Source organism: Diadema setosum, chromosome 2 (genome assembly GCF_964275005.1).
Source record: "Diadema setosum chromosome 2, eeDiaSeto1, whole genome shotgun sequence".
Lineage (NCBI taxonomy): Eukaryota > Metazoa > Echinodermata > Echinoidea > Diadematoida > Diadematidae > Diadema > Diadema setosum.
The window spans coordinates 23,953,839-23,980,430 of record NC_092686.1 but is presented as its reverse complement, the minus strand read 5'-3'; the positions used below and the strand labels follow the sequence as shown (position 1 = coordinate 23,980,430).

Sequence of the window (26,592 nt, the reverse complement as noted above, 5' to 3'; positions counted from 1 at the left end):
CGGTATGGAAGGGGTATATTCCTGTACTTTCCAGAAAAGAACCATTTCTGATGACCATGATGGTGATGATGTTAATGATGATGATTATAATCATCATAATGATAATATGAACAATATATCCACAATTCTTTTCTTTAATTGCATTCAATATGTTATCTTCACATTGTTTTTCATCACAGGTAAAACTCAACTACTCATGACCTTTACCAATCCCTTTCTCCAACTCAACATGACCATTGTGTCATATCATTATTCATGGCTATATCAAAACAAAGCCAGAGGTAAGAGGCTAGTCTTAATTCCAGACTTATATCAAAGGTGCTGTTTACCATTGGGAGCAGTTATTTAAAAAATGTTTAAGATATCACATTTGATGCATAATTTACGTGTAGGTCAGTTGTATCACAAAACATCCTACCATATTTAAAATTTCGTAACAAAGAATGAAATATAAGGAGATATCACTATTTTTCTCAATAAACTATAACTGTAGACAGTGTAGTCTAGAAATGCTTTTTAATCAAAACTACTGTTCACATTTTGTATATTCAACCATGCTTAACATTGATTATACTGATTCAAATCTTTACATTGGTTGTTTCTATCCCTAACTCACATTTTAGAACTATTTTGGAGCACCAAAGCTGGGTTTGTGTTTCATCTGCAAAATGGTAAATAATGCCTTTAATTAAGACTCAGAGGTACCCCCCCCCCCTTACAGCAGACTTGTCATCTGCACAATATACAACTGCTTGCAGCATATGCTTTACTTTGCACTTTCAGACACTGTCATGTCATTTCAGTCACTTGAATCATTTTGGCAAAATCAGAGACAAAGTCTGGAAATCAGACCAGTAAAGGGGAAGAAAAGGCGGTCATGGGGTATCATACAAGCATGATATCATATCACTGTTTGTATCTCAATGCATTCTGCTGTCATCATGGTCACACTTTAAGAGCTTCCAATCCCAATAATCCTATCATGACCCTTTGCTCCTCTATTTGCACCCTTGACCCTTTTGTCTGAGATAAAATCACCTCCTCCCCTCCTCTCCCTCCTCCTCCTCCTCCTCCTCCTAATTTCCAAAATAATCCCAGACATGTCAAAACAAATCCCAGGCACATAACAGGGCCCCAGGGCAGTGGCAACCAGACAGGTTGACCCTTCACAAGCCCCGCCCTCTCCACTCATCCCACCCCCCTGCTGACATCACAAGCCACCTGACAGGTCACCGAGGTCACGGGGTTCAAACCAGTGGCACTTCAGGTGAAGGAGCGACCTTGTTCAGTCCAGGAGAGCTGGAATCTGATGGTTGGCTCCACTACATTTGAACTTTCCTGTCATGACTACAGGAAAATTGTATAGATCCACTTTTCACCCTGACTGAGTCTGTGGACACATGCAGCAGATAAACTTGGTGCTGAGAACGCATTCTGGCAATGCAGACCATACTGTTTTGTTTTTCTATCAGATCAATCTAAGATATTAGACATCATCTTTAACCCTATCATGACCACTGGCAACCTCTCTGTAGGCCTACATGATGTCAATGAAGCTTTGAGAAGGCAGTACTGCTGAAAGTCTTGTCAGTAACTTTTAAAGAGGATGACGTGCAAGATCCACAGTTCCAGAAAAAAAAAATGGAACTTGAAGGGAAGACATAATGATGATGATGATGATGATGATGATGATGATGATGATGATGATGATGATGATGACGATGATGATGATGATGATTAGGAGGAGGAGGAGGAGGAGGAGGAGGAGGACAGAGAAGAGGGGAAGGAGGCGAAAGAAGGGGAAAGCTGATGAGGAGGAGGATGAAGAGGAGGAGGAGGACGGGGGCTATAAATCTGACGAAAATTCATGATCCTGACAGCAAATTCTTCTCAAGCTAAGTTTGTCACTTTGCCTTTATTCTGCAAAACCAATAATTTAGTGATTAGCATGTTATATATGCTTTCATTTTGAAGGGGCTTTTCTTTTTAAAATATTGGTATAATATGCAAACAAAACCATTTATTTCAGCTCAAAAATTCAATTTCACGAGCACTACAACATTTGACAACAAAGTTGTGACTGACATATACCTTTGGGTCATTCAACCTCTGCAGTATATTGTAGCAGTCATGACTGTGCTTGATATAATATGTCTTTGTGTGGGATCTACTTTCATCTATCAAAATTATGCTCCCAGCCACTTTGGAGTGTACAGCTTTTTGCAAGATCAGAAATCAGGTCATTTGTATATCAGTGATATTGTACAAAAATCAGAAATCAATCAGACATTTCCTGTCACCATATATTTGTATAATTCAAACATTTCCTCGGCATTAGAACAGAATCTCACCAACAATGATTATAACTTTTCAATTTAAATACCAGGATTAGAGTATACAATCAAGACATAATGCCTGGCATTTATGATTCATCAAAGGTAATTCAGTCTGATTATTATATGGGCAAATTTACATTTCTTTAAAAAGAGAGAAAAATCTGGGTTGAGTCAGCAACACTGCATTATTTTTGTGAACATATTAGCCTGAATAGATAAGCCCTGTAGAAATTTATGCAAAACCCCCACCTCCACCCAACTGCCCCTCCCTCCCCCTCCCCTCCCCCATCTCATCCCACATAAATCACCTGTGACTAATTACATGCACAGTGTATACAATACTTGTGATGAGTCATCACCCTTGATACATATTGCACACAAATCAGGACCACTTTCCCTTGGAAATCCAATCTAAACCTGCATACAATGCCCCAGGACATGACAACTTTTCTGCCCAAAATCATCCCTGCACAAATTGGGTTATAAGATTAGTATGCATTGCATTTTCCCCCCTCTCTCTCTTTCTTTCCACTTGTGGAGCTGGCCTCAGTTGGCTTTGTTTTTTTTTTTTTTCACTTTATATTTCAAAGCTATGTTATTTTTCTCAGCAGCTTACAAGCAGCATGCAGATGGAAGTGACTGCTGCAGTGGGTCACTTCTGTCCTTGCATAAAATCAGAACAAGGTGTCCACAATGCCTACAATGCAGTGAGAAAAATATCAATTAATGTGTAATGCAAATCGTTTTCACAGGGAGACATCATGAATGTAAGAATCTTGAATGAAGCAAAGCAATAGGGAAATTTTTGAAACATTTTCAAAAAGGCGTCATTGGAATGGAAAATATTCCTGCCCAATTTCACACTGGAAGTCCTACTATTCTGACAAATTTGATACAATTCCAATTATCCCAGTCAACTCTGACAATTAATTAAGGCGGAGTTCCCCTATATAGGCCCTAGATACAAACATGCAGATTAAGTAAATTTTAAAATGATAAGATATAGTTTGAGAAAAATGAATGATCATTTCAAATATTATGAATCTGCAAAAAGGTTTGGTTAATTCACTAAACTCTATAAATTGTAGTAAAATGAATAGATTATAATGCTTTCTTCAAACATTCACAAACATTTGTTTGTTTAATTTTTTTCACTAATGTTTCTACATTTTCTAAAACCCTATCTTTACATGTTTCCCCTTTAAGAGAGTTTTTCACTGCATTTCCACTGGTTATGAGACATATTATGGCTGAGAGTATAAAGCAGTATACTTTCATCAATACCCCCTCCCCCCCCCCCCCCTTACAGCGTCAACAACTCATCACATGAAAGGCTATCTATGTAACCATCAAACTAGTGATAACATGATGACATTGGGGGATGAAAACAGAACATCCAATTTACCACGTTACAAGTGGGCCTAGTGTGCTCTACCGATCAAATGTTTACTCTGCAAATGGACCCGTGCGGCGAGTCCCCTGAACACTGCATAAAAAGTATGCCTTGTGTCAGGGTAGAGACCCTCTGCATTTCACATATATTACAAGTTGTGGAGGACTTGAAATTAAAGGCAATGTATACTGATACAAGGTCCCTGAATGATCTGTGGATTTTTTTATGAATTTACTTTGAATTCTAATTAGTGCAATCATGAATCATTCATTCATTCATTCATTCATTCATTCATTCATTCATTCATTTTATTTCAGCACAGTGCAAGCTTCAGTCAGGGCTGTTTTAAGCACATTAAATAAACAAAGATACAATAATGATTTGTGCAAAGTGATATAAAATGAACAGTTTCTTGTGTATTTTGTGTAAAGCCTGAACGATTGACTCCATTTTCCCTAGCTTTCATAGCCTTGCACAGGGCATGACCTCCATGACTTAAAAGAACACTATCACAAGCCCCAGACACCACATGATGGTGTCCAATGTATGATGGGAACCCTACTGTCTCACTCCTATCCCCTTGAACTGTTGCCAGACCTCATTTCATGCTGACATATTTCAGACGTATTTAAACCTGTTCGGTACACTAGAATCACCCTTCACAATACTTGGGAAAACAATGCAATAACTATCTAAATCTTCTCACCGTCCCCAACCTCCCCCTCCTCCCTCTTCCCTTTCACTTCAAAGATCGCTGGACTTGTTGCTAGACGGGTAATGAAGGACATCTAATAATTAATCCAAGCAGCTACACAGATGCCACACTAAAGAAAAAAAAAACACACAGAGATTGATGTGCTAAATGTTTAATGCTTTATCGAGTGCAAATAGGATACTCGTGCAGTACCAAGATGGTGCCCTTTACTCACATTGCATAGAGCTACTGAAATAGAGCCTTTTAGAGGGCAACCCTTCTTCACATCACACATAGCTGGGGAGCCATGAAATGTCTGCATTTCATTCATTATCTATAAACCTTAATTGTTTGGATATATTTATATAAAGATGCACATGAATTAACTATAAAAAAAAACCCACACAAAAGATGTGACTCTTTCTTAAATTCATGATACAAGCAAAAATGCTTGAGATTTGTACCTTGTGCTTATTTTGTTCTCCTCAATGCTCTCCTACCAGAAATAAAAGGACAGATTGGCTTCTGGCATCTCAAAAAAAGATTCAAAATATCAATTTATTGCTGTAGCATTTAAAGTCAAGATCAAAAAACAAACTAAAACATTTTCATAAAAGCATTCAAGAATATTGCTCATCCAGAATTACTATCAATTTCATGTTAACATCACACTAGAGATTTATGTCGAACTAATTTGGACAAGTCTCAATTCAAAACTGAACACTGCATACTAGGGTGATGCATGGGGGAGGGGGGAGTGGGGCTGGGGGCAAAGAGACGGGGGGGGGGGGGAGAGGGGTGGGGGAGGGAAGGAGTCTGAAAGCAAATTCTACTGTGACTGTGCATTACTTAAAGCAGCAACAACAGTTTCATCTCAGGTTCAGCAATCCATACTGAGACACTGGCTCTGCATCTTACTCCCAGAAACGTGCTGCCCAATTAACGAAGGGCCACCTAAACCATTCTCCTTTCAGAGAACGGCGCTCAAGCTATTCTGGCGAGCGGAGGAACTTCGTAATGCACAGAATTTGCCAATGCACCCGGTGCAGTTCTGTTTCGAGCCGTGTCTCGCACACGTTGCACGTGATATCATGTATATATACAACGTGCATAATCACATTTAGGCAAGATGATGAAATTGCATGGCATTATTTTTGTTTCCCTCTGAACATGCATGTACCATGAAGGAGATTGAAGTTTTATTGATTAAGTGCACCAGGGGGTAGGGGGTGGGGGAAGGAGATACGTAGGCTCAACCTCCACATCATCTTGTCCAGCACGTACTGCCTCCATATGACATGGCTTTCTGGTCCACCTTTGCCAAGTATGTGAGTGCACAATGGCGCCATTTCTCAATCCTCTTGAAACAAATCTGAAAAAACTAGAAATGTCGCTACGGCGACTGATGCCTCCGCCATAATGCATGATTCTCCCAATAGGTGTATAGTACAATGTCTTCACAATGTGTGATGACAGTTTCACATAACTGGCAAAATATCGAAATAACAGGTTTATCAGAAATATCTTGAATGTTCACTTTCCACGAACTGGGTTTGCTATAATTGTCTATTAAAGAGTACAGGTACACATATTTGGGGAATTGAAAATGTTTACTTGACTTCTGACCGACCTTATTATAAGTTTATGCATTGAGTATAATTTTCAAGGTATGAAGGAAGAGTGTAATTAAAGTACAAAATATATCTTTTTTTTCATTTAAACCTAACCTTTGACCCTTAACCTTTGACCTTCTGGCTGGAAACTTCCAAGAGAATCTCCATTCAGTAATACATGTACATATATTAAATTTTAAAACTAATAATGCAATTATTGCATATACTAGTATATGAGGGAAATAGTAACATTTTGAGGAGTTGACCTTGACCTTTGACCCCTGACTATTGACCCATGACCCCTAAATTCCCTAGATAATCCCTGCCAGTCAGTACATGCATATATACCAAGTTCCATGAAGATACATTGAACCATTTGTGAGAAATGTGATATTGCAACATTTTCACCTAACCTTTGACCTTTTGACCTTTGACCTTATGACATGAAACTCTCTCTGGAGAATCTTTATGCAGTAGTACATGTCTACACTAAGTTTCAAGAAAATAACTGCGGGCATTGCATAGATATGGGGGAAATAGCAACATTTTTAACATTTGACCTTGACCTTTTGACCTTTGACCTCATGTCAATGTCACTAAAATCTACTCAACTAATTTTCCCATCATACATCATCCTTGGACCAAGTTTGGTGAAAGCTGCTTCATCCAGTTTTGAGTTATAACGGAAACAGATAAATTTTAGGATTTGACCTTGATCTTTGACCTTTGACCTCTGTCCGATTTCACTGAAAAACTAATCAAGTAATTGTCCCATCATACATCATCCTCCAACAAAGTTTGGTGAAATTTGCTCCACACAGTCTTGAGTTATCACGTAAACGGATAAATTTCATGATTTGACCTTGACCTTTGACCTTTGACCTTTTGCCGATTTCACCCAAAATCTAATCAAATCATTGCCCCATCATACTTCATACTTGGACCAAGTTTGGTAAAATTCCAGTAAATATTACTCAAGTTATCGCGTAAACGAAAGCGGACGGACGTACGTACGGACGTACGTACGGACGTACGTACGGACGTACGGACGTACGGACGTACGGACGTACGGACGGACGGACGGACAACCCGAAAACATAATGCCTCCGGCACCACTACGTGGCGGAGGCATAAAAAAAGACTTCCTTCTATACCCTATGCATTCTTGAAGGCCTGTTGTAAGTTGAAGAACTATAAGAAAGCTGAGTCCAATAGTATGTGGGTTTGGAGGGAATATGGTTGAGTACAAACTGATGAATGATTGCTCACAAAGCAATGCTATGTGAGTATATCTGTGTAGATGGCAGAGTATGCACTCTGTGTTACATGCACTCTGTGAGGAGTCTCTGTGTGTATTAAAGGGAAGGTAAACCCAAAGAACAATGTGGATTGAGTGAAAGCAGCAACATTAGTAGAACACATCAGTGAAACTTTGAGGAAAATCGGACAATCGATGCAAAAGTTATGAATTTTTAAAGTTTTGGTGTTGGAACCGCGGGATGAGGAGACTACTAGAGGATATGACGTATGAGTGGACAACAATACAAAGAAAATATAAAGGAAATTCAACAAAAATTCACTTTTCTAGAATTATGAAACAACAATGGACCAACCGCTTTCAGAAAGCAGGGGGAATAATTGCTACCCTTAACATATATCAATATCAAGTTGATGGAATTTGTAATTTTCATGAAAAATGGATTTTTGCAGAATTTTCTTTATATTTTCTTGGTATTGTTGTCCACTCATACGTCATAACCTCTAGTAGTCTCCTCATCCAGCGGTTCCAACATCAAAACTTTAAAAATTCATAACTTTTGCATCGATTGTCCGATTTTCTTCAAACTTTCACTGATGTGTTCTACTAATGTTGCTGCTTTCACTCAATCCACATTGTTCTTGGGGTTTATCTTCCCTTTAAGGAGTATGCACTCTGTGAGGAGTCTCTTTCTGCAATAGCTGAGAAAGTCACTAAAAAGCATCAAGGATGATTTCTGACTTTGCACATTAGCCCATTGAGGACGAGTCCTGAGTATACTTGGGCAAGTGTCTATGGGAAATGCGTAGTGTTGCAAAAATCAGTCCATCCTCATCTGGTTAAAAATCTTTCTTCTTTATTTGACTAGGTTTTATCTTGTGTAACAATAGCCTCTATTTGATCTGTAGACTGAATTAGACATAATGGTCATCTTGAAAGTATTTAAAGAAAAGTCGTCATATGGGTTCAATGCACATTGTAAGAGGAAATTATAAGTTTGTTCTGTTTTTTAATGCCACAGTGTCAGAGTATGCACTCTGTTTATGAGGAGCTATTAAAGGACAAGTTCACCTTCATAAACATGACAAGTGAGAGAATGCAGCAACTTTAATAGAACACATAGGTGAAGGTTTGAGGAAAATTGGACAATCCGTTCAAAAGTTATGAATTTTGGAAGTTTCAGTTCCGCGATCGCTGTATGTGAAGACTACTACAGCTTGTGATGTCATATGTGTACAAAAAGAAACTATAAAGAAAATTTAACATATTTTCACTTTTCTCGCATAATAGAAGAGCACATGACTTGCCTCTTTCAGGAGGCAGGGGGGGGGGGTAATATTATCCTTTACAGTTACAAGTTGAGGGAATGTGTACTTTTTTCAAAAAATGAAATTTTGTGGAATTCTCTTTATATTTTCCTTAATCGTTGTACACATGTGACATCATCAACTGCAGTAGTCTTCTCATCCAGCAGTGACTGCACAGACACTTTAAAAATTCATAACTTTTGAACCGATTGTCCAATTTTCCTCAAACTTTCACTGATGTGTTCAACTTATATTGCTGCATTATCTCAATCCACATGTATATGAAGGTGAACTTGTCCTTTAAAATGTACATGATTTACAATGTGTAACCAGAGCTCATGTTTCCTTTGCTGAAAATGCATTATTAATCAAATGACACTTGATACCCAACAGAAAAATACTACATGAGGTGGCATAAAAATCACAGCAGATAACTGAGAGTGAGATAGATTTCCATTAAAGTGTTCCTAGAAACACCTAGGTTGCTGAGTAACTTGGCATGTGGCTGATTCAGCTCAAATTCCACGGATGGGTTTCTTCGAATTTCACTGGCTTTCACGGCATCAAAGCTCCGTCCCTTGAATCTGATTAATTCCAGTGTGACTTCCTCTCATCTAATGATTTAAAGGGCAAATGCAAGCATTGCCTCATCCATGCTATCTCTCTCACAGCAGAAGCTCTTTCTGAATCATGCATTCATCTTTTTTCCTCTGCCTCCGGAAATGTTCAAACATCTCTGTATTGATGGTCAAGCCTGGCAGACACGTCCTTTGTATGGAATCTACTTCCTTCGTTGAAGACCGCTTCAACACGTCACCTTCCATCAATACCCTCCCCCCCCCCCCATTAGACTCATCAGACTTGTGATGTGGCTATTGCGCTGTCCTTAATTCCTACATCTGATGGGGGGGGGGGGAGATAGCAAAAGAAGCACTCATCACCATGACAATGAACACAGAAGAAGATTATGCCATGCTACGCCATGGCTAAAAAGACCCACTTTTGTCTGAAGCCTGATATGACGGAAGACATGCAGTACGTGAGAACAGGCGCATCTTACATGTATTATAAAATTGTAAAAAGCAAACCTCATTCACAAAATGTGTGTGGGGGGGGGGGGTGTGGAGGATACTATAAATCAGTCAAGTGTAAATGGGATTGGTAATTGCTGAAGTGAGTAAACACATCAAATCATTCAATCTATGGTCACATTGTAACACTCAATGAATTTTTTCAATACCCAGACAAAAGGATTGTTCTCATTAGTTAATGCTTCAGTGGCTATAATACTCTGTGTTTTGAATGCAACTAGTGAGCTGCTTGTAGATATTGGCTGTCTGTCACAGCCTTCTGACAGTATTATAGCCTTTCTTGCTCAGATCCTATCAGCATATGGAAAATGATAGCTATTACTTGACCATCAAGAAGAGTTATGACAAATCAAAATGAATAAAGTCATGCAGACTCAAACGAAGATAAAAGGGAATTAAACCCAGTTTGACATGTGTGTCATTAACACTTGTGCAGTGAATATGTTTGGGGAATTTGCAGCTCAAGCTCTCTTCAGCAGTATTTTCCAATTGCTATCAAATTTCTGCCTAAGGTATTACTTAGTGCTTGAGCAGCATAAACGTTTGAAATATCTGCTTGAACTAGCTATCATCAAATCAAATACCAAAGAAAAACACATTTTTTTATCAGTGTGAGAATACTTTGTACTGACCTCTGAGGTTGGATATATTAACATAATTTATACGAAAGTAAGAAAAGGACTACAGACAGAACAGTTTCAGGCGCAGCCGAGACAGAGTTATTCAACCTGCTGTGTTCACAGGCTCTGTTTAAGAATGCTTTCTCTCTTCTTTACTGTTATCTTCTCCTTTTTTTCTCTCTCTCTCTCTCTCTCTTTTTCTTGTACTACTTATCCATTAGCATCGCAGTACCACAAGATCACCTTCTTAATGCATGATAAACAACTCCCCTTGATCAGTTTCCCACTATGCGGTAGGCGCGCGCAAGAGAAACACAAGCCTCCTTCGTGACCCGACAGAGAGGCAGTCTGTTCCCCTGCGACCCCAGCTGAGGTGAGTGGAGGAACTGTTGGTTTGTTCGGAGGTTTATCCACCACACAGTATTGGGGGGGGGGGGGGGGGAGGGAATGGTGAAGGGGATCAGTTTTAGATGTTCCTACTGGCTTAGTCTAACTTCAAGACTGTTAACTGTCATTCCCTCCTTCAATGAAGCAATAGGAAGAACATCCTCTTATGCACCAAGCCCCTGGCTATGTCCACTTGTAGTCTGGCAAGATAAACACTTCAAAACATGCAGTCTGAACTGAAGACTGCACATGCTGGATAATTCAATTCATAACAGGTCCCAGACTGGGCAGCAGCATCCCATAGATTTATTAGAGAAACTCAATACCATATTTGAGTTGACTTAAGCAGACTGCAGTCAAATAAAATTACACAGCAAAGCAAATTAGGTGATAATGTTATTGCTCCCAAAGTCTTCCTTTGCTTTGTGCACAAATATTCACTTCATTTCCCTTTTTTAATGAAACTAGTACTGCAGGTTGTTTGATTGCAATCTTGTCAACCCGAGTATGATTTGGTTGCTGTGAGTCTTTTTCACTGGAGCTAGCCTGCCCTTCAGGCTATGGGAACATTCTGCCTCACTTGTACAGTGTCCAGCATCTTAATAGACAAAGTGCCCTGAGACTGAATAATTTGCTGCCAAAAGGATCATGTCTGCATTATGAAACATAAACAGGTTCAATGATGAAATGAAACAACTATCAGTCTGTCAAATTCAAACATCATCTACAGTAGGACTTTTTCATTTCGTACAATTTGAGTAGACATTGCTTCATGCTTTGATCAAAATTAAAATGGCAGATTTGAAATCTTAATTCAAACAGTTACATAATAAATACCTTGAATAAAAATTTGCCAAGTATATACAAACCACATTTTCAGGTCTTACAGGAGTGACTGGATAGAAAATGGGATTTAATCATGCTACTAGAGGTAAAAAAAAAATTGGTAATACGGTATGGCGAATTCATTTATGGCCAGTATGTCCCATATTTGGATCATAAATACAATTTTATGGCATGTAAATGGAATGTCATCAAAGTGTATATGTCATCCTGGATGTATGTGGGTTAACATTCACACATAGGGGAAAGTCTCTGCTCCAGACTTGAGGCATTACCCAACCTGGGCCCCGTTGCAAGTAAGTTGCAATCAATTGCAAATAATTGCTAATTTTGAAACAACCATTCTGATTGGCTCAGGGTCTGCCCTATTAAGAAGACATGCATGCAACAATGATTTTGATTGGCCAGTGACAATCAGTTGCAAGTTGCGTTTAAACGCAAAGTTTCTAGCAACGGGGCCCTGGACATGAACACAGATTGGCTAAGGGATACTTCCGATAGCCTGGAAGCAAGGCTAGCTCTACGGACCAACTTGACGTCAACACAGGATACAATATAGACAACACTACTCTGAATTTCATATTATTTACATGATATTGAAAATATAAATTGCAACAGAAAAGTGGAATGGGGAAGGGAAGAAATATGTAACACTGAATTCACCAATGCAAACTACATGGACTTTACTCTTAATACTAACGGACAGTACTGTACAGTACTGGTTGAGGTGGGGATTCAGGTTTATAACATTCCTAAGTGAGATAATGAGAAACCTCTTATGAAATATGAAAGAGCATGTAATTTCAAGAAGGATTCAATGTTTATTTGATGAAAATTGGTTTTCAAATGGCTGAGATATCTGAAAAAGTGATAATAATAAAAGGCGACAGGCCACGCCTTTTATCAGGATCTCTTTGTTTCACCTTGTTTTTGGATATCTCAGCCATTTCAAAAGCGATTTTCATCAAATAAACTTTTAATACCCTTTAATATTGCATGCTCTTTGACATCTCATAGAGTGAATTCTGAATATCTTGCAAAATGTTAAAAGCTAAATCCTCACCTCAACCAGAACTATACACACCCTTCAACACATACATGGGATACACCAGTGTTCTTTCCTTTATGTTGGCTAGTTAAATCCAGACAAAGACCTGATAAAATCTTTGTTTCCTTTTGTTTATTCAATGGGGTGTTTAGAATGGGGGCCCTTGACTAAACGTGCATTGTCCTACGGACTGCTTTCATTTTATGTTTTTATTTTTCATCAGTCCATTCATTTAATGTATTCGCGTGCAAATGACAATAAGGTGAAACCTCTTAAATGCAAACCACAAAAAGAGAGACGAAAAAAATCTTTGTACTAAAAACTGAAAGTAACATCAAATAATCAGCCAGTTTGATAATCATCAAATGAACTTCCTCATTGGGAGAATGTACATGATACTCCATTCACGTTTCTGGTTCTATTCATGGTAGGACATCCTTCTCACGACTGGACAACATAATCACAACCAGATATGACAAGGACTCTTGACAAGAAATCCGGCAGGCAATTTTCCCCAGAAGTGATGTAGGAGGAAGCAATTCAATCTTTTGACAAACTTGATCAAAAGGTTTCATCTCCCTTGTCGGGGAAAAGTGTCTCTGGCGAATGGGGCTGTAATAATAGGCCCGTTCACAAACAACGAAAATCGAAATTTCAATCGCGATCCAAATTTCGATTTTTTTTTCGACCGTTCATACACAGGGAAAACTCGCACTTCGCAGCAAGGAAAGAACGATCAGTGGCCAAACTGCGCATGCGCGAATCTTGCATGACCGAAGACTGACCCCGCAGTCCCAATAGAGTTTCGCACGCGCTACGAACGATGGGATTAAAAATACCGATTTCCGAATCTCGATCGCGCTCACACACACGACGCTTGGCAAAATAATCGCGATTATTCTGAAAAATCGCACTAATAGTGCGAGTTGGATCGCGATAAGGATCGCGGTAATTAGTGAGATTTTTCTGTCCACACTGGAAAAAATTTCAAAATTTTGATCGCGATAAGAAAATCGATTTTTAAATCGCACTTTTTTCCTTGTGTGTGAACGGGCCTACTGTGACTGAGACACTTAATCACGCAAGGTCCCATTGCTACTAATAACTATCTTATTCTAGATCTGATTTTAGTTTAATACATGCACACATCGTTCATAATCTTTGAAGTTTTTAAACTTCGGTAATTAGCCAGTAGTTTTTTTTAACTATGGCGCTCAAAGTTTGACTGTGTTGGGTCTACATGAGGTAAAACTACAAGCTCATCATCACAGACATCATCACAGACTTCAAGTTTAGAAATGTGTGAACACAATTTTTGATAAACAATCTAGCATTCTGTTTTATTGTTTTATTGTTTTTTGTTTGTTTGTTTGTTTGTTTGTTGGTTGGTTGGTTGGTTTGTTTGTTGGTTTGTTTGTTATCATATTCATTGAAGACAGCTTGACCACAGTGAGTAAATGCATTTAAAACACACATACACACAAGACACATCTCATCATTGGAAAGAAATATAATGAAAGTACCGCCGAGCGAAAGGTCAGCAGAAATCTCAGCTGAATTGAACAAATGATCAACGCGGAAGTGTTTGCCAAATCATCCCATTTTTCAGGAAATCCTAGTCAAGGCCTCCAACTGAACGACCTTCTGGTCATGTAAGCTAGAAGTGTCCCTTGCCCTCTAATGAGCTACGTTCTTATGTGAAACAGACAAAATTATAATTTCCACTGACTCTGTATGAAAGAACAGAACAGGACGCAATTTGTTGTTCTATGAAGGTTTGCATATTGACATGCTAAAACTCCATTGGTGTGAGGTGCACAATCTGAATTCCTTCTTCCATAGCATTGGTACCTTTCAGGACAAAACTCATTGAAGAAAAAAAAAATAAATATGTGGCACACCAAGAACCAAAGAGCCTAGCCTTTACACTGCCTTGGATGACCCAGAGATACAAAATGTCATGAAAAACACAAGCAATCACAAACACAGAAAATGTTTTCAAACAGGTTCTGTTAAAATGTGGCATTCAGCAGCTGTTAAAAATAACGTGGGATAGCAAATGTCCATGATTTCATCAGAGATACCCTTTTTATAGTGTGTTACTCTAAAGTTTGTGTCATCACTTGAAATAAATCACATCTCAGTGTCTTTACACTAGAGCTGTAAACGCCACAGATGCCAGAAGTTTGACTAATTGGGATTACAAATGGGTGTCTGTCCAAAGTAGGAAATCTCTTAAGGGATGGACTAGTGATGATCATCATGTCACTCTAGCAGGGAAATTATGTTTTGGTTTCCACTTAAGATGACATATATCACTATCCTTCCTTGTTCTTACTGACAATGCAATGTTTTTGGACAATCGAGGCTCAAGTGAACTTGGACAGGAAGTGTCTTCAGAGTTTCCTTGTCTAGCGTATCAAAAAGTGCACCAGATGCACTATCATTAAAGACACAGTTGGATATTGTGGTAGCTGAATTGAGCGAAAAATTCTCGAACTTTTTGTGGAATAGGTTGTATAAATATGATAATTTTTAGATTGACTAATGGATTTATTCTTACACAGCACTCTGTGAGAAACACTTGCTAAAATCCAATTACTCAGAGGCAGAGCAGTTTCATTTTTTTTAAAGCATCTTCATATCTTCAAAATTTTTCTTAAAGGTCTCTTTTAACAAAATATCAGAGGCAACGGTAGCAAGTCTAGGGAGATGCAACTCATTTTTTAGTCCAACTGCAACACTGTAAAGCAATACCTTCAAACAGCATATATGATGGTAACATACATGTATTGTCATAACATGCTCAAGGAGTAAGATTTGGCAATGTACACACATTTTCTTTCTAACAGTACCACTGATGAAGCACTCGAAACACGGTGTACTATCTGGACATAACCTTTTTCACTTATGGTAAAGACAAGTTACAATCCTCTGTAATGTTTTTGACCCATTCTCACAGGAATTTATCAATGCTTTATCAGATAATACATACTGCGCATGTGGCTATTTTTTCCAGAGTGACTTTTGGAAGAAAAAGGCGAGAAAAGTTGATGAATGAGCAAAGAGTTTCAATCCTATTCAGGAGATAAATACAACATTTATCAACCCTGCTTGACGTACAAAATGTCAGTCATTATTGAGAAGGGCATTAACTCCACAAACTTCTTTTCTTCCACGGCTACAGCCCCTCTGGTCTTCAGCTGATTTCATTACAATTTCCATCCAATCTTACTGTGAATAGAACCTTTTAATAGCCTCCAGTCATTATAATCATGCTGTCTACATGCTACTACAATGTATTTCCTAGGAGTCACTGGAATTGAACTTGAAGTCAAAGAACTTCCGCCCTTTCAGCATAGAGATCAGCAGGTACAGTGCAGATGTGTTGGTCCACTGCCTATAAAAAGCAAGGGATGATGAACTCTTCTTGTCCACACGAGGAGCCTGGTCTTCCGACTTGCACCAGTTACTGTAAAACCAGCTAAACATTTGCGGCATGAAACTCTCGCGCATAGTGATGGCCTTCATACAAGGCTTGACATTAACGGTGGCCCGGTGGCCCGGTGGCCCGGGGCCACCAAATTTTTAAAAAGGGCAAATTTGGTGGCCCGCCTTGGGCCACCAAAATTTTTTGAAAAGTATGTCAATAAATTCGTAACTTTTTGCGCCGGAAATTAGCAGTTAAATTTGTTTAAAGTGTTAAAGGATGGATGAAATGGACTGAATGAGTGCCTGAGAGTAAGTGTTGCGAGTTTGACGAGGTTTATTTATGAGTAGATATGTCCAACTTACAATTCTTACTATGATAAAACTTAAAATATTTGACTCATTAAAACAACAGGACTTTTAATGTTTTTTATTGTTTTTTTTTTTTGGGGGGGGGCCACCAAATTTTTCTCTCGGGCCACCAAAAATATGAAATTGAGGATTTTGGTGGCCCCATCGGGCCACCAAACAAAAAAGTTAGTGTGGAGCCCTGCTTTATAACAGCATGAAACTTTGGCAAATTGCCACTGGCACCCAAAATGCATTGTGTAGAAGAAAAAAAAACCAACAACTTTCATGTGCATTTTACTTTTGCAAATCTTGGCTCCTCGCAAAATTCACAAAAGTTTTATGTACATGCAAACATTTCTGGTTTTACAGTAGAGTAAAATTGGAAATTTTCACGGTGTTGACATTTTCGTGCATTTCGTGCAACCAGAAACAAGTGTGAAAATAAAAGCACCAGAATATACAAGTGTCGCATGTCTCTTTCATCAAAAAATGACAATTTCATGAAGAAACTGTTTTTTCATTGACAAGTGACAATATCCTCAAAGTCAGCTTGTCCTCAAAGTTAATGAACACCAGGGGAACGTAACTATTGTCATTTCATGACAAAAGAGATCATGCGACACTTGGTGCGCCATATCTAACTATGAGCTTATCCTTGAAGTTAGGGATCACTGTCTGAACGTACTAACTAATACAACATAACATGGGCCATTAGCATGATTGTTAAGATGTCTCTGGAATTTCCCTAAACTTTGACAGCAGTTTGGCTTGGCAGTGGTGCTGTGTCCCCATTGTGATAATGTATCCGCATCAATCGTGAAAATGTGTCCACAGAGGAGGAAGAACCCTGGACAGGATGTAATTAAACCTCCTCTTTAAGACCAACAGGAACACATTAAAATTCCTTATATTACTTCCATACCACAATAGTTTCACACATTCTTTGGAAAAAGAAAAAAAAAATCATACTCCAGAAATGATGAATGGAACTTTGACTGTAGAAAAAAAAAATAATAAAGTTCAGATGTTCACTTTTGCTAGATTCGTTTATAAGTGCAGCCTAATAAGATTTAGGGGTTACAGCAAGAAATCAATTTTTCTGGATGGACAGTTTTACAGTACTTTTAGGTTTACATACAGTTCGACCTCGGTTATACGGCCATGTCAGGACCGGCGCTCATCCGGATAAAGCGAATTGACCAGATATGGGAGACACAATGTTGATAGCTGCCGTCCAAGCTGCCGTCCCAGTGCACTGGCAGCTAGGCAGGTAGCGTACCCTGCAACGGTGGTGTAATCTATGCTAGCCTGCGCAAAATTGTAGTCCCTTTTTCACAAAAATAAAGTATATCTTTATGTGAAAATCATACATGTTTTACCTCATTAGATATTGAGAAACCTATCATGCACATCTTATGAAATTAGTGAAATAGATCCATGAAAGTCAGTTTTTTCTCAATTTTTGGATGAAAAAAAAAAAAGTCCTTCATTGCGTGAACGCGTCCAGATAATAGAGATTTTACAGGAGTTCAATATGACTTCAAAAAGAACAGTAGATCTCAACAGAGAAAGTTTACAAAAAAGTGAAGCTTTCTCAATTACAAAATACCCTGGAATATACCTTTAGTCCCACATGTGCATTTCTGCATGCACATTCCATTAACACACTGAATCATTTATAGGATGTGTACGTGTACTAGTATTACCATCCTCACTGGTGTGGAAAACCTTCTTTGTTCCTACCACCCAGAGATGGATGTCACGTTTCCATGATTTATCGCAAATACTGTATCGAGTGGTCCCCCGTGTGTAATTCTGGGTATTAAATTTCAACAACGGTCCTTCCCTGCAGAGTTCTACTTGACTGCTCCAAGACACTGTAGCAGCCTTCCTCAACAATTATTCTTGACTGCAAAATTCAGAGCTGAGATGCTTTTGTGTGCCACCATTAAAAACCGCAAACAATTGATGATGTGCGCAGAGAAGGGCATTACCCTACTACCTTGTCTCCACTTAATTCTTTTCTTTCACTTGACTACATTTAAGACATATTCCATCCTCTAAAGGCGTGTCTTCATCAGCCCGAAGTTTCAAGATAGCGCGCTATCTTGCGGTTACCAAACTAGTCCGATGTCAAAATAGCGCGCTATCTGTGTAGTGAAGACGCAGATAGCGCGCTATTTGATCGGGAAAATTTCCCCCAAAATCTTGGTCTAGTTCGTCAACTAGAGCGCTAATTCGTGAAATAGCGCGCTATCTTGGGTGCGTCTCCATCAGCCCGAAATTTTCTCGATCCCTCCGCGCTTCTGGTTAGCCAGCTGGCAATGGAAAGCGCATGTACAAGCAGCTAGTGATTGTGTATAGTACATTACACGCACGGTGTATTCAAGGATCACATGTGTGTACTATAGGCCTACTGTTGTTGTCATCTTTAAAACCAGGGAGGTTATTTCTCTCACCTCCCTATTAAAACTCAGTGCCGTGCATGCTAGCTGTTTTTTTTTTTTTTGTAAACTTCTTCTTCTGGTCCACTCTATTCATACCTTAGCTGAAGATTCTTGCAGATTGTGTGCATTTTGGATTTGTTTAAACATTGCAATTCGTTAATTTCATATAAGATACCTCACTGGACAGAAGAAAGAGTAGCGTTATTAATATCCCTTTGGAGAGAATTTGCTGTACTGCTCACCTCCCTGGTTGTAGAATCGTACATACGGTGATATAGGAGATTTTGAGCGGGGAAATCCACTTTCGAACCGCGAGCCAGGCAGAGTAATATTGCAAAGTGCGCATGCGTCAATTTTCGGACTAATTTCCCGAAGCAGGCTGTTCGAGCTGATGAAGACGCACATTCGCTGTATCGGGCTATTTTCTAAGACCGCAAAATGTCCCGCTAGTTTGAACTTCGGGCTGATGAAGACACGCCTTAAGTCTCAGTAAGACGAAGGGCCCTAATAATGCAGCGTGTGGACATGATGGAGGTATCTGGCAGCATGTCTAGCACTTTAAGATGCAATTTCAAGCTGTTTTATGAGACCATAATCCATCCACCCCAGCCAGGTTCTTTAACATGTGTATGGATGTTGTAGCTCAAGGCATATTCACTGCTGGAACTAATGCATAGGGTTGCATAGGTGGTTTGCCTGGAATTGCCACGACTGTTATAGTATTTTGTAGTTATAGTAGTTATTGTTTGTTGTTGTTGTTGTTGATGTTGCTGTTGTTGTTGTTGTACCATCTCTTCTTTCCCCTTCCCTTCCCTTTTCCATCTCTTTGCCCCCTCCCTTCCCCCCCCCCCCCCAAATCCCACGTGAAAGTAGATTAGATACAAAGCATCCTCATCATGTCTTCATTACCCCTGGTGATGTGTTTCCTATTATCATCCCCCTGGTCTCCTCTCCTCTCTTCTTTCTCTCTTCTTTCTCTCTCCTCTGCTCTGCTCCGCTCTGCTTCCCTCTGCTCTCCTTCATCGAGCAGTGTAATGATAATGAGTCAGCAGGATACCATCACCCTGCACGTTAGAAATACGCATCAAAAAGCTGGCGTGGTGCAGAAATTTGCAGAGCATCCATGAGCAGAGTAGGGTCGTTTGCACCGAGAGCATGATGCTTCCTGAAAGTTTACTTACGATGTTCGAGGGGGTTGTGTCTTCTAGTAGGTTTGGACCATCACAAGTGTACACAATTAGCAAACAAAATAATGTCGGATGAAATTGTTTCTTTTCCAGTTAAGACACATACACCAAGGCTGCACATTAACCCATTTTTTGTACTGGTCCAACCTGTCTGTTGGACCAGTAGGTACCCAGTTTTTCCACTTTTTACACTGGTTCATCCCTGAAAAAGTTACTGGTGCGACAGTGATTTTTACTGGTCCTGGACCGTCGGACCAGTGCCAGTGCGCATCGTTGCATATACACACACATGGACAGACAAATGTCACACTGTACACTGTGTACATTTAGCATGTTAGCAGCCATGGAGAGAGAAGAGAAAACTGCAGCATGACTAAGATCTTTTCATTTCAAAATATCAGTGATTCATTGGACTGAATTCAAACTTGCACTTGCTTCAAACTGATAAACAGCTTGTATCCTCTTCCTCTCTCTTTAATTGCTGTTGATGTCTTTTACGAGGAAGAGTGGCGAGCAAACCATGAAATGTACTCGGCGCATGACTCAATATAATCTGGATGTTTCTCAATTTCATATTCAAAACTTTGCTCCTCTATAATATACTTTCATCAATACGAAGCTCTTTATCCATTATGCTGGTTGGGGACAAGCCCAAGCTTATTGGCCTTCGACATTTGACCTTTCGCAATTTCAGTCAAAAACAATTCATCAACGCATTTGTGCCAAATGTAAGCATCAACCAAATCCACTTTGTCCACTTTAAAAGAGTTGAATTTAAAAAAAAAAAAAAAAAAATCCTGTTCTTTCTGGGGTGCGGGGACAAGACTGATGGATGGACAGAGAGATGACCCCAAAATATAGCCCCTGCGGCATCCTTTAGGGATGGAGGCACAAAAAACCTGCAGAGCCTGGCTGTCAGGCTATACCCCTCCCGACATCACGGCCGATCTCGCCAATCCTAAGCGACATACAGCACTCAGTACTTGTGCAAATTACCACTGCTGTCATCTCGCATCACAGAGGTGAGTGGCACCATGATGGACTCCAACAAATTGATCATGAATGGAAGCAACTGTCTCCATGTGATACAATGAAAGGCCTTGATCATGTGAATATTCAGTAGATGCATTGTAAGTCCGCAGAGGTGTGCGGTATATCACATCAGCATTGCAGTGAATCTTTTCACTGATTAAAGGGATGGTTTTGCTATGAGTAAGAAGAAAACTTCAGAAATGCAAAACTATGCCCCTATCTTGTTACTTTGGTAAATTAGAAAATGTATTGTGCCTTAGGTAGTAGTGATTTACAGCCCTGAAATATATGAGATGTGGAGAAGCATCTTGGTAATATGTTGCCTTCAACATTACAATGCACACTCAGAACCTGTGACAGAAATTCATTAAATATTTACATTTCTACATGACTTGTAAGAGGACCCCCATAAAAACATAAAAAGTTTGCTTATGGGAAGTTCTTCTGGAGTTTGCTGGTCATAGCAGCATCGAATGTACATGTAACAATCTGTACTAGGCATGAATACTATTGCTGGCAACAAGCCAAGTGTATTGGTATGTTTGGGAAAAAATGTGGCTTTCCTGGTTTCAGTAAACTGATAAGAGGATTTACCACTAGATGCAAAAATCACTTCAAATGTTTCACAGCAGTTGTTTGGGAAGTGCTGTATGAGCTCATGCAAGCAATAACAAGCCATAATACAGTTCACCATTATTACAAAAAAAGAGGAAAAAGACATTCAACTTACAGTGATTAATCACATTTCAGCAAAAAAGCACCACTTGGAGAAAAGAAAAGTATTGCCAAATTTTAATCACAAAACTTGGGTGGGATTTGTTTTGTGTGTGTGTGCAACTGGTTGTTTATCATCATTCCTTTCACACAAATTAATTAGCATCCTTTAGATATGATATAGATTACAGAGAAATAATGTTTCTTTTCCATAAGAAATTTGACCTCAAGTTGTATGCCCATATCATCAATGAAATGTCAGCATATCTTCAGTTGATACCGCTTTTTATAATGCTGGCCTACGTAGCAACAGCGACATCAGATTGTGGATATTATGGGAGTGATACCTGAACAACTGATACAATTTATGGGTCATTTTGTGACCCTGGATGGAGAGAGGAGATAGATCAAAAATGGGTTTCTATCTAGCCCTTGGCAGCACATATCACAAGATCACTTTACGCACAGTTTCAGATCTATATGCAGTTCACCAAATACTGATGTGCTCTTGAAAGGAAATCACAAACAACAGTTGGAAAATGAAGAGAAAAAAAAAGTGTGAGGTTGCTCATTCCCTCTCTGTAAGTTAGTTTTATACAAGTCTGTGCATCTGTCCCTCTGTCAATCTGTCTGTTTGTCTCTCTTTCTCTCTTCTTTCTTTCTTTCCCAACATTTGACTGCTTATATAATTCTTTTTCATTTTTCACTGCGACAGTACAATGATAGCTTTATTGCTTTCCTTTTGAATATCCCATAAAATCAAGAGTAAATATTTAGGGGCCTACAATGTTGTACCTCCACACGACAAAGATTAAACTTGAGTCACAGCTTTCATATCAACAACAAAAAAACAAAAAAAAAATCCCTAGTAAAGATTGAGATTCTAAACATAGGAAAAGAGAGAGAGAAACTGACACTGCAAATAACTTTGTTATTTCACCTGTTAAGTAGTTTTGAACAGTAGTCTGCATAACTTTTGTTTCATTTTCTATTTATTCCAGTCATCATACACTCTAGGCAATGTGAACACTTGAGATGTTTTGATCCATTAACCAGCAACATAAATTTTTCAGGCATATTATGTGAGTTTCTGAATGTCAGTTTTTCCATCTGTCTGTAGTAGCTATTCACAAGACATCAATCAGGTCTCATACAACTATAGCATGGACAGTTACAGTCCTGATAAAATATCTGTGGTGCACCTGTATTTGAGGCCAGGGATCATGACTGCCATTCAATCCAAGGGGATGAAAAAAAAGTCAAATATTCGAGAAGAAATGACACAGAGAGGTGAACCATTCATTATAAAGACATGAAATGGATCTTGCTGAATGAAAGTGTTATGTAATGTACAAAGTCTCTGACCATACCTGTCACTCATCTCTTTATGAGATTATTTCAAAGTCAAAAGTTTCTCTGAACTTTGATTTTAGGGGGTTGGTTAGATCATGTGGGCAAGTAGTATATGCTCTCTCTGAAATTTTATTGCATGGTAATCATACACATCAAACCCATTATATTCCAGCCTTACCAGGATATGATAGCTTTATTTGTACATTTTGCCAGTCAAATTGTCCAAAAAACAAACCAACAAACAAACAAGGAAATGGTACACAGGATTATTCTATCCTATCCTTTTCCCATCTGTTTCTGTGTCATTATAACAGAGATGCTGACATAAAAACAAAGATTGTAGCATGATACATTTCAGGAAAACTATCATTATTATATCAATATAAGGAATCATGTTGATTATGATGAGACACACTGCTTATGGAAACCTATATATTGCAGTAGTGGCATATAATCGGATGCATTGCTCTTTTATTGCAAGCATAAGAACTGACTTTAATACCTACTACGTATCTCACTGTTTTGACAACATTGACAACAAAATGAAAACTACTTGGTTCCAGATTTTTTATCTTGTCATTTTTAACTGAATTCTTCTAGCAACTGCCTGCAGATTGCACAGTATGGAAATGAGCTTTACAATCAAATGCAACCTTACTGAAAACAACCCACTTCATCATGACCTGCACATACCATTATAAATTAATGGCAACTCCTAGGTACTTAGGAAGTAGGCCTGTATTACCCATTTTAGGGCATGCTGTTAATAGGATAAGAAGCCACATCACACCAACAAAAACAACAATACCTGGACAGTACATGCACAAGAACTTTACAGCCATGGATCCTCATGAAATATGGAAGCTGTCACAGCAACTCTTAGGGTATCTTAAAATATGACGTACTGCATAAAACACACACACACCCACAAACATACTTAATACTAAAAAAAGGTACATAATGTATAGAATCGTAACAGTATAGTACCAAAGAGTTAAGAACGAATTCATGTACAGCGATGAGAATTACAAAAAACAAAACAACAATGAAAAAAAAATGAAAAACTTGTGAGTTGCAATTCAGCTTGTGCCTATCATACAGCTGATCAATACAGGATGTTTGTTTTGAAAATGAAAGTGGAATTTCACTTTTTTTTATTTCAGATCTTTTTCTATATCAGGATAACACATTTCAAAGAAACATTCTCTTTGTTAACCTGGTTCACATTAAAGTTCCCACACTTTCTGAGAGACCACAGCACAGGAAGGATACACTCTACCTATATTACAAAGAATTTCTGGCATTTTGCATTAGAATTCTTTTCGGTTCCCACCAAAAGATGAGTTGTTGGTGTTTTTTTTTTTCTGTCCAGTCACACACACACACACACACACACACACACACACACACACACAATAGCAATTAGAAAGTAAAACTACATTTAATGTTATCTTTTTTGATAAAAACCTGGAATTATCCATTTTTTTTCAGATAAGTAACCCATAACCTGCAGAGAAAGACATATGAATGAAAGAACCATGCTGATTTTTGACAGACTCATCTGCAAAATTTATGAATGTCAATTACGGCCATTTCAATATCATGTTGTCCACTATGAAAATGTGAAAAAGCTGTCTTAGCCATGTAGGCGAACTGTAACTCTTTGATCGTGTGCCTTGTAAACGGAATGTCCCAAACTTTTTCTTTCTTCAAAATTTGCTCTAAGATAAAATTATACATGACATTCTGATAAAGCAAATCTGAAAGAGAATGTTATTAACATTGCTCATATGAAAGAAACACATTTTTGGTCTATTTTCAAGCAAGCAGAATTTAAGATCTGGAGCGGAGGTTCATGCATGCACATCACAGACTAGAAAACCAAAGTTTAAAGAGATTTGCTCCATAGTGCCCATCCTTTGAGACTGACGATGCCTTTACTAGACCCTCTAGTTTCAAACAGCATTCACATCTTGCCTGATATCATTCAATGCCATTAAAGGGTGTATTTAGTTCTGGTCAAGGTGAGGATTTAGCTTGTAACGTTTTGCATTCAGAAACCACTCTATGAGATGTCAAAGAGCATGTTATTCTAAGGGGTATCAAAAGTTTATTTGATGAAAATCGGTTTTGAAATGGCTTAGATATCCAAAAACAAGGTGAAACAAAAAAATCCTAATAAAAGGCGTGGCCTGTCGCCTTTTATTATTATCACCTTTTTTGATATCTCAGCCATTTGAAAACCAATTTTCATCAAATAAATGTTGAATCCTTCTTAAAATTACATGCTCTTTCATATTTCATAAGAGGTTTTTCATTTTCTCACTTAGGAATGTTCAAAACATTAATTGCCCACCTCAACCAGTACTGTACTGAATGTAGAGTCCCTTTAAAATCTGCAGTGATCTGGCAACTGTTGGGTTTTAGTGGGTTATGCTTGTCTTCATTGACAAAATGGACTTCTCTTGTGGTAAACCTTGGTGATGTTTCTTGTATTATTGGTAATATTCTCGGCCTACATTTAATACTAACAGTGACACCTATTCTCAACTCACTGATTCAGACACATTTTTTTTTTTAAAGGATAATACTCAATAATACTAATACAGGAAAGCAGAGTTTGTGATGTTGAGGCTCTAACTTAGATATGAATAGATTCTCACTCACATTTCCTCAAACTGAGAGCATGCCCCTTCAAGTGAGTCGATATCTCCTCTTAAAGTTTCTCTCTCAGCAACTGAGCAATCGCCACCTCCTGCTAAATTCCTGATTGCCTCTGCAACTCTGCCTTGTCGAAAGACGCTCCCGTCATCTACCGATGAGGCAGCTGCATCACCAACTCCATGCCGTGGAGCGGGCGGCGGGCGGGAGCGGCGGCTGGGAGAAACATCCATAGGTAAGGCTCTCACTAGCGCTACTCGACCGGGGCCACGACCACGGTTAATATCTGGGGTATTACTCCTAGAATTTCCATCACGTTGACGATACGGATCACACGGTTCCATGGTGCTAACAGAATGTTTATTTTTGATAGCTTTCAACCTCACAAAGAAGAGAGAGTATTGGTCCAGTACAGATATAGTACAATTTCATTCACAATACACATGCAAGCTCTATTCACAGGGGATTTCTATATTCCACAACCGATCTCACACACGTACGGATTCGTATTTGAATGTTGTGTACACACATCACCCACACAACCCCACATCCATGCTTGACCCGTGAGCATCTCTGTGTGTTGAGTGTATTTTGTGTGTCTGTGTGTGTGTGCAGAAAACAGACCTTGCGCGCAATGCAGTTTAGTGTAGATCATAGATTCACACACAAACACGCGAGAAAACACACGCAAGAAGGATTTATTATTATCATTTTCATTTTTCTCTTGGATGACATGTTATACACCGGAGATGGCGCTAGATCTCTCCCACAGAAACGTATTTCGTTTCCAACTACAGAAAGGTCATCAGTGTATAAGCTGCGTGAACA

General features: G+C 38.8%; 1 protein-coding gene across 1 annotated transcript in view; it reads right to left on the bottom strand.

Moving 5' to 3' along the window:
- LOC140246236 (uncharacterized) overlaps positions 1-26,212 on the bottom strand; it is a 263,015-nt gene extending 236,803 nt beyond the window's left edge. Inside the window, exon 1 of the mRNA XM_072325692.1 lies at positions 25,771-26,212. Coding sequence (XP_072181793.1) covers positions 25,771-26,108 — 338 coding nt within the window. The 5' untranslated portion in view covers positions 26,109-26,212. The remainder of the gene's footprint in view (positions 1-25,770) is intronic.
- Between the last annotated feature and the right edge of the window lie 380 nt (positions 26,213-26,592).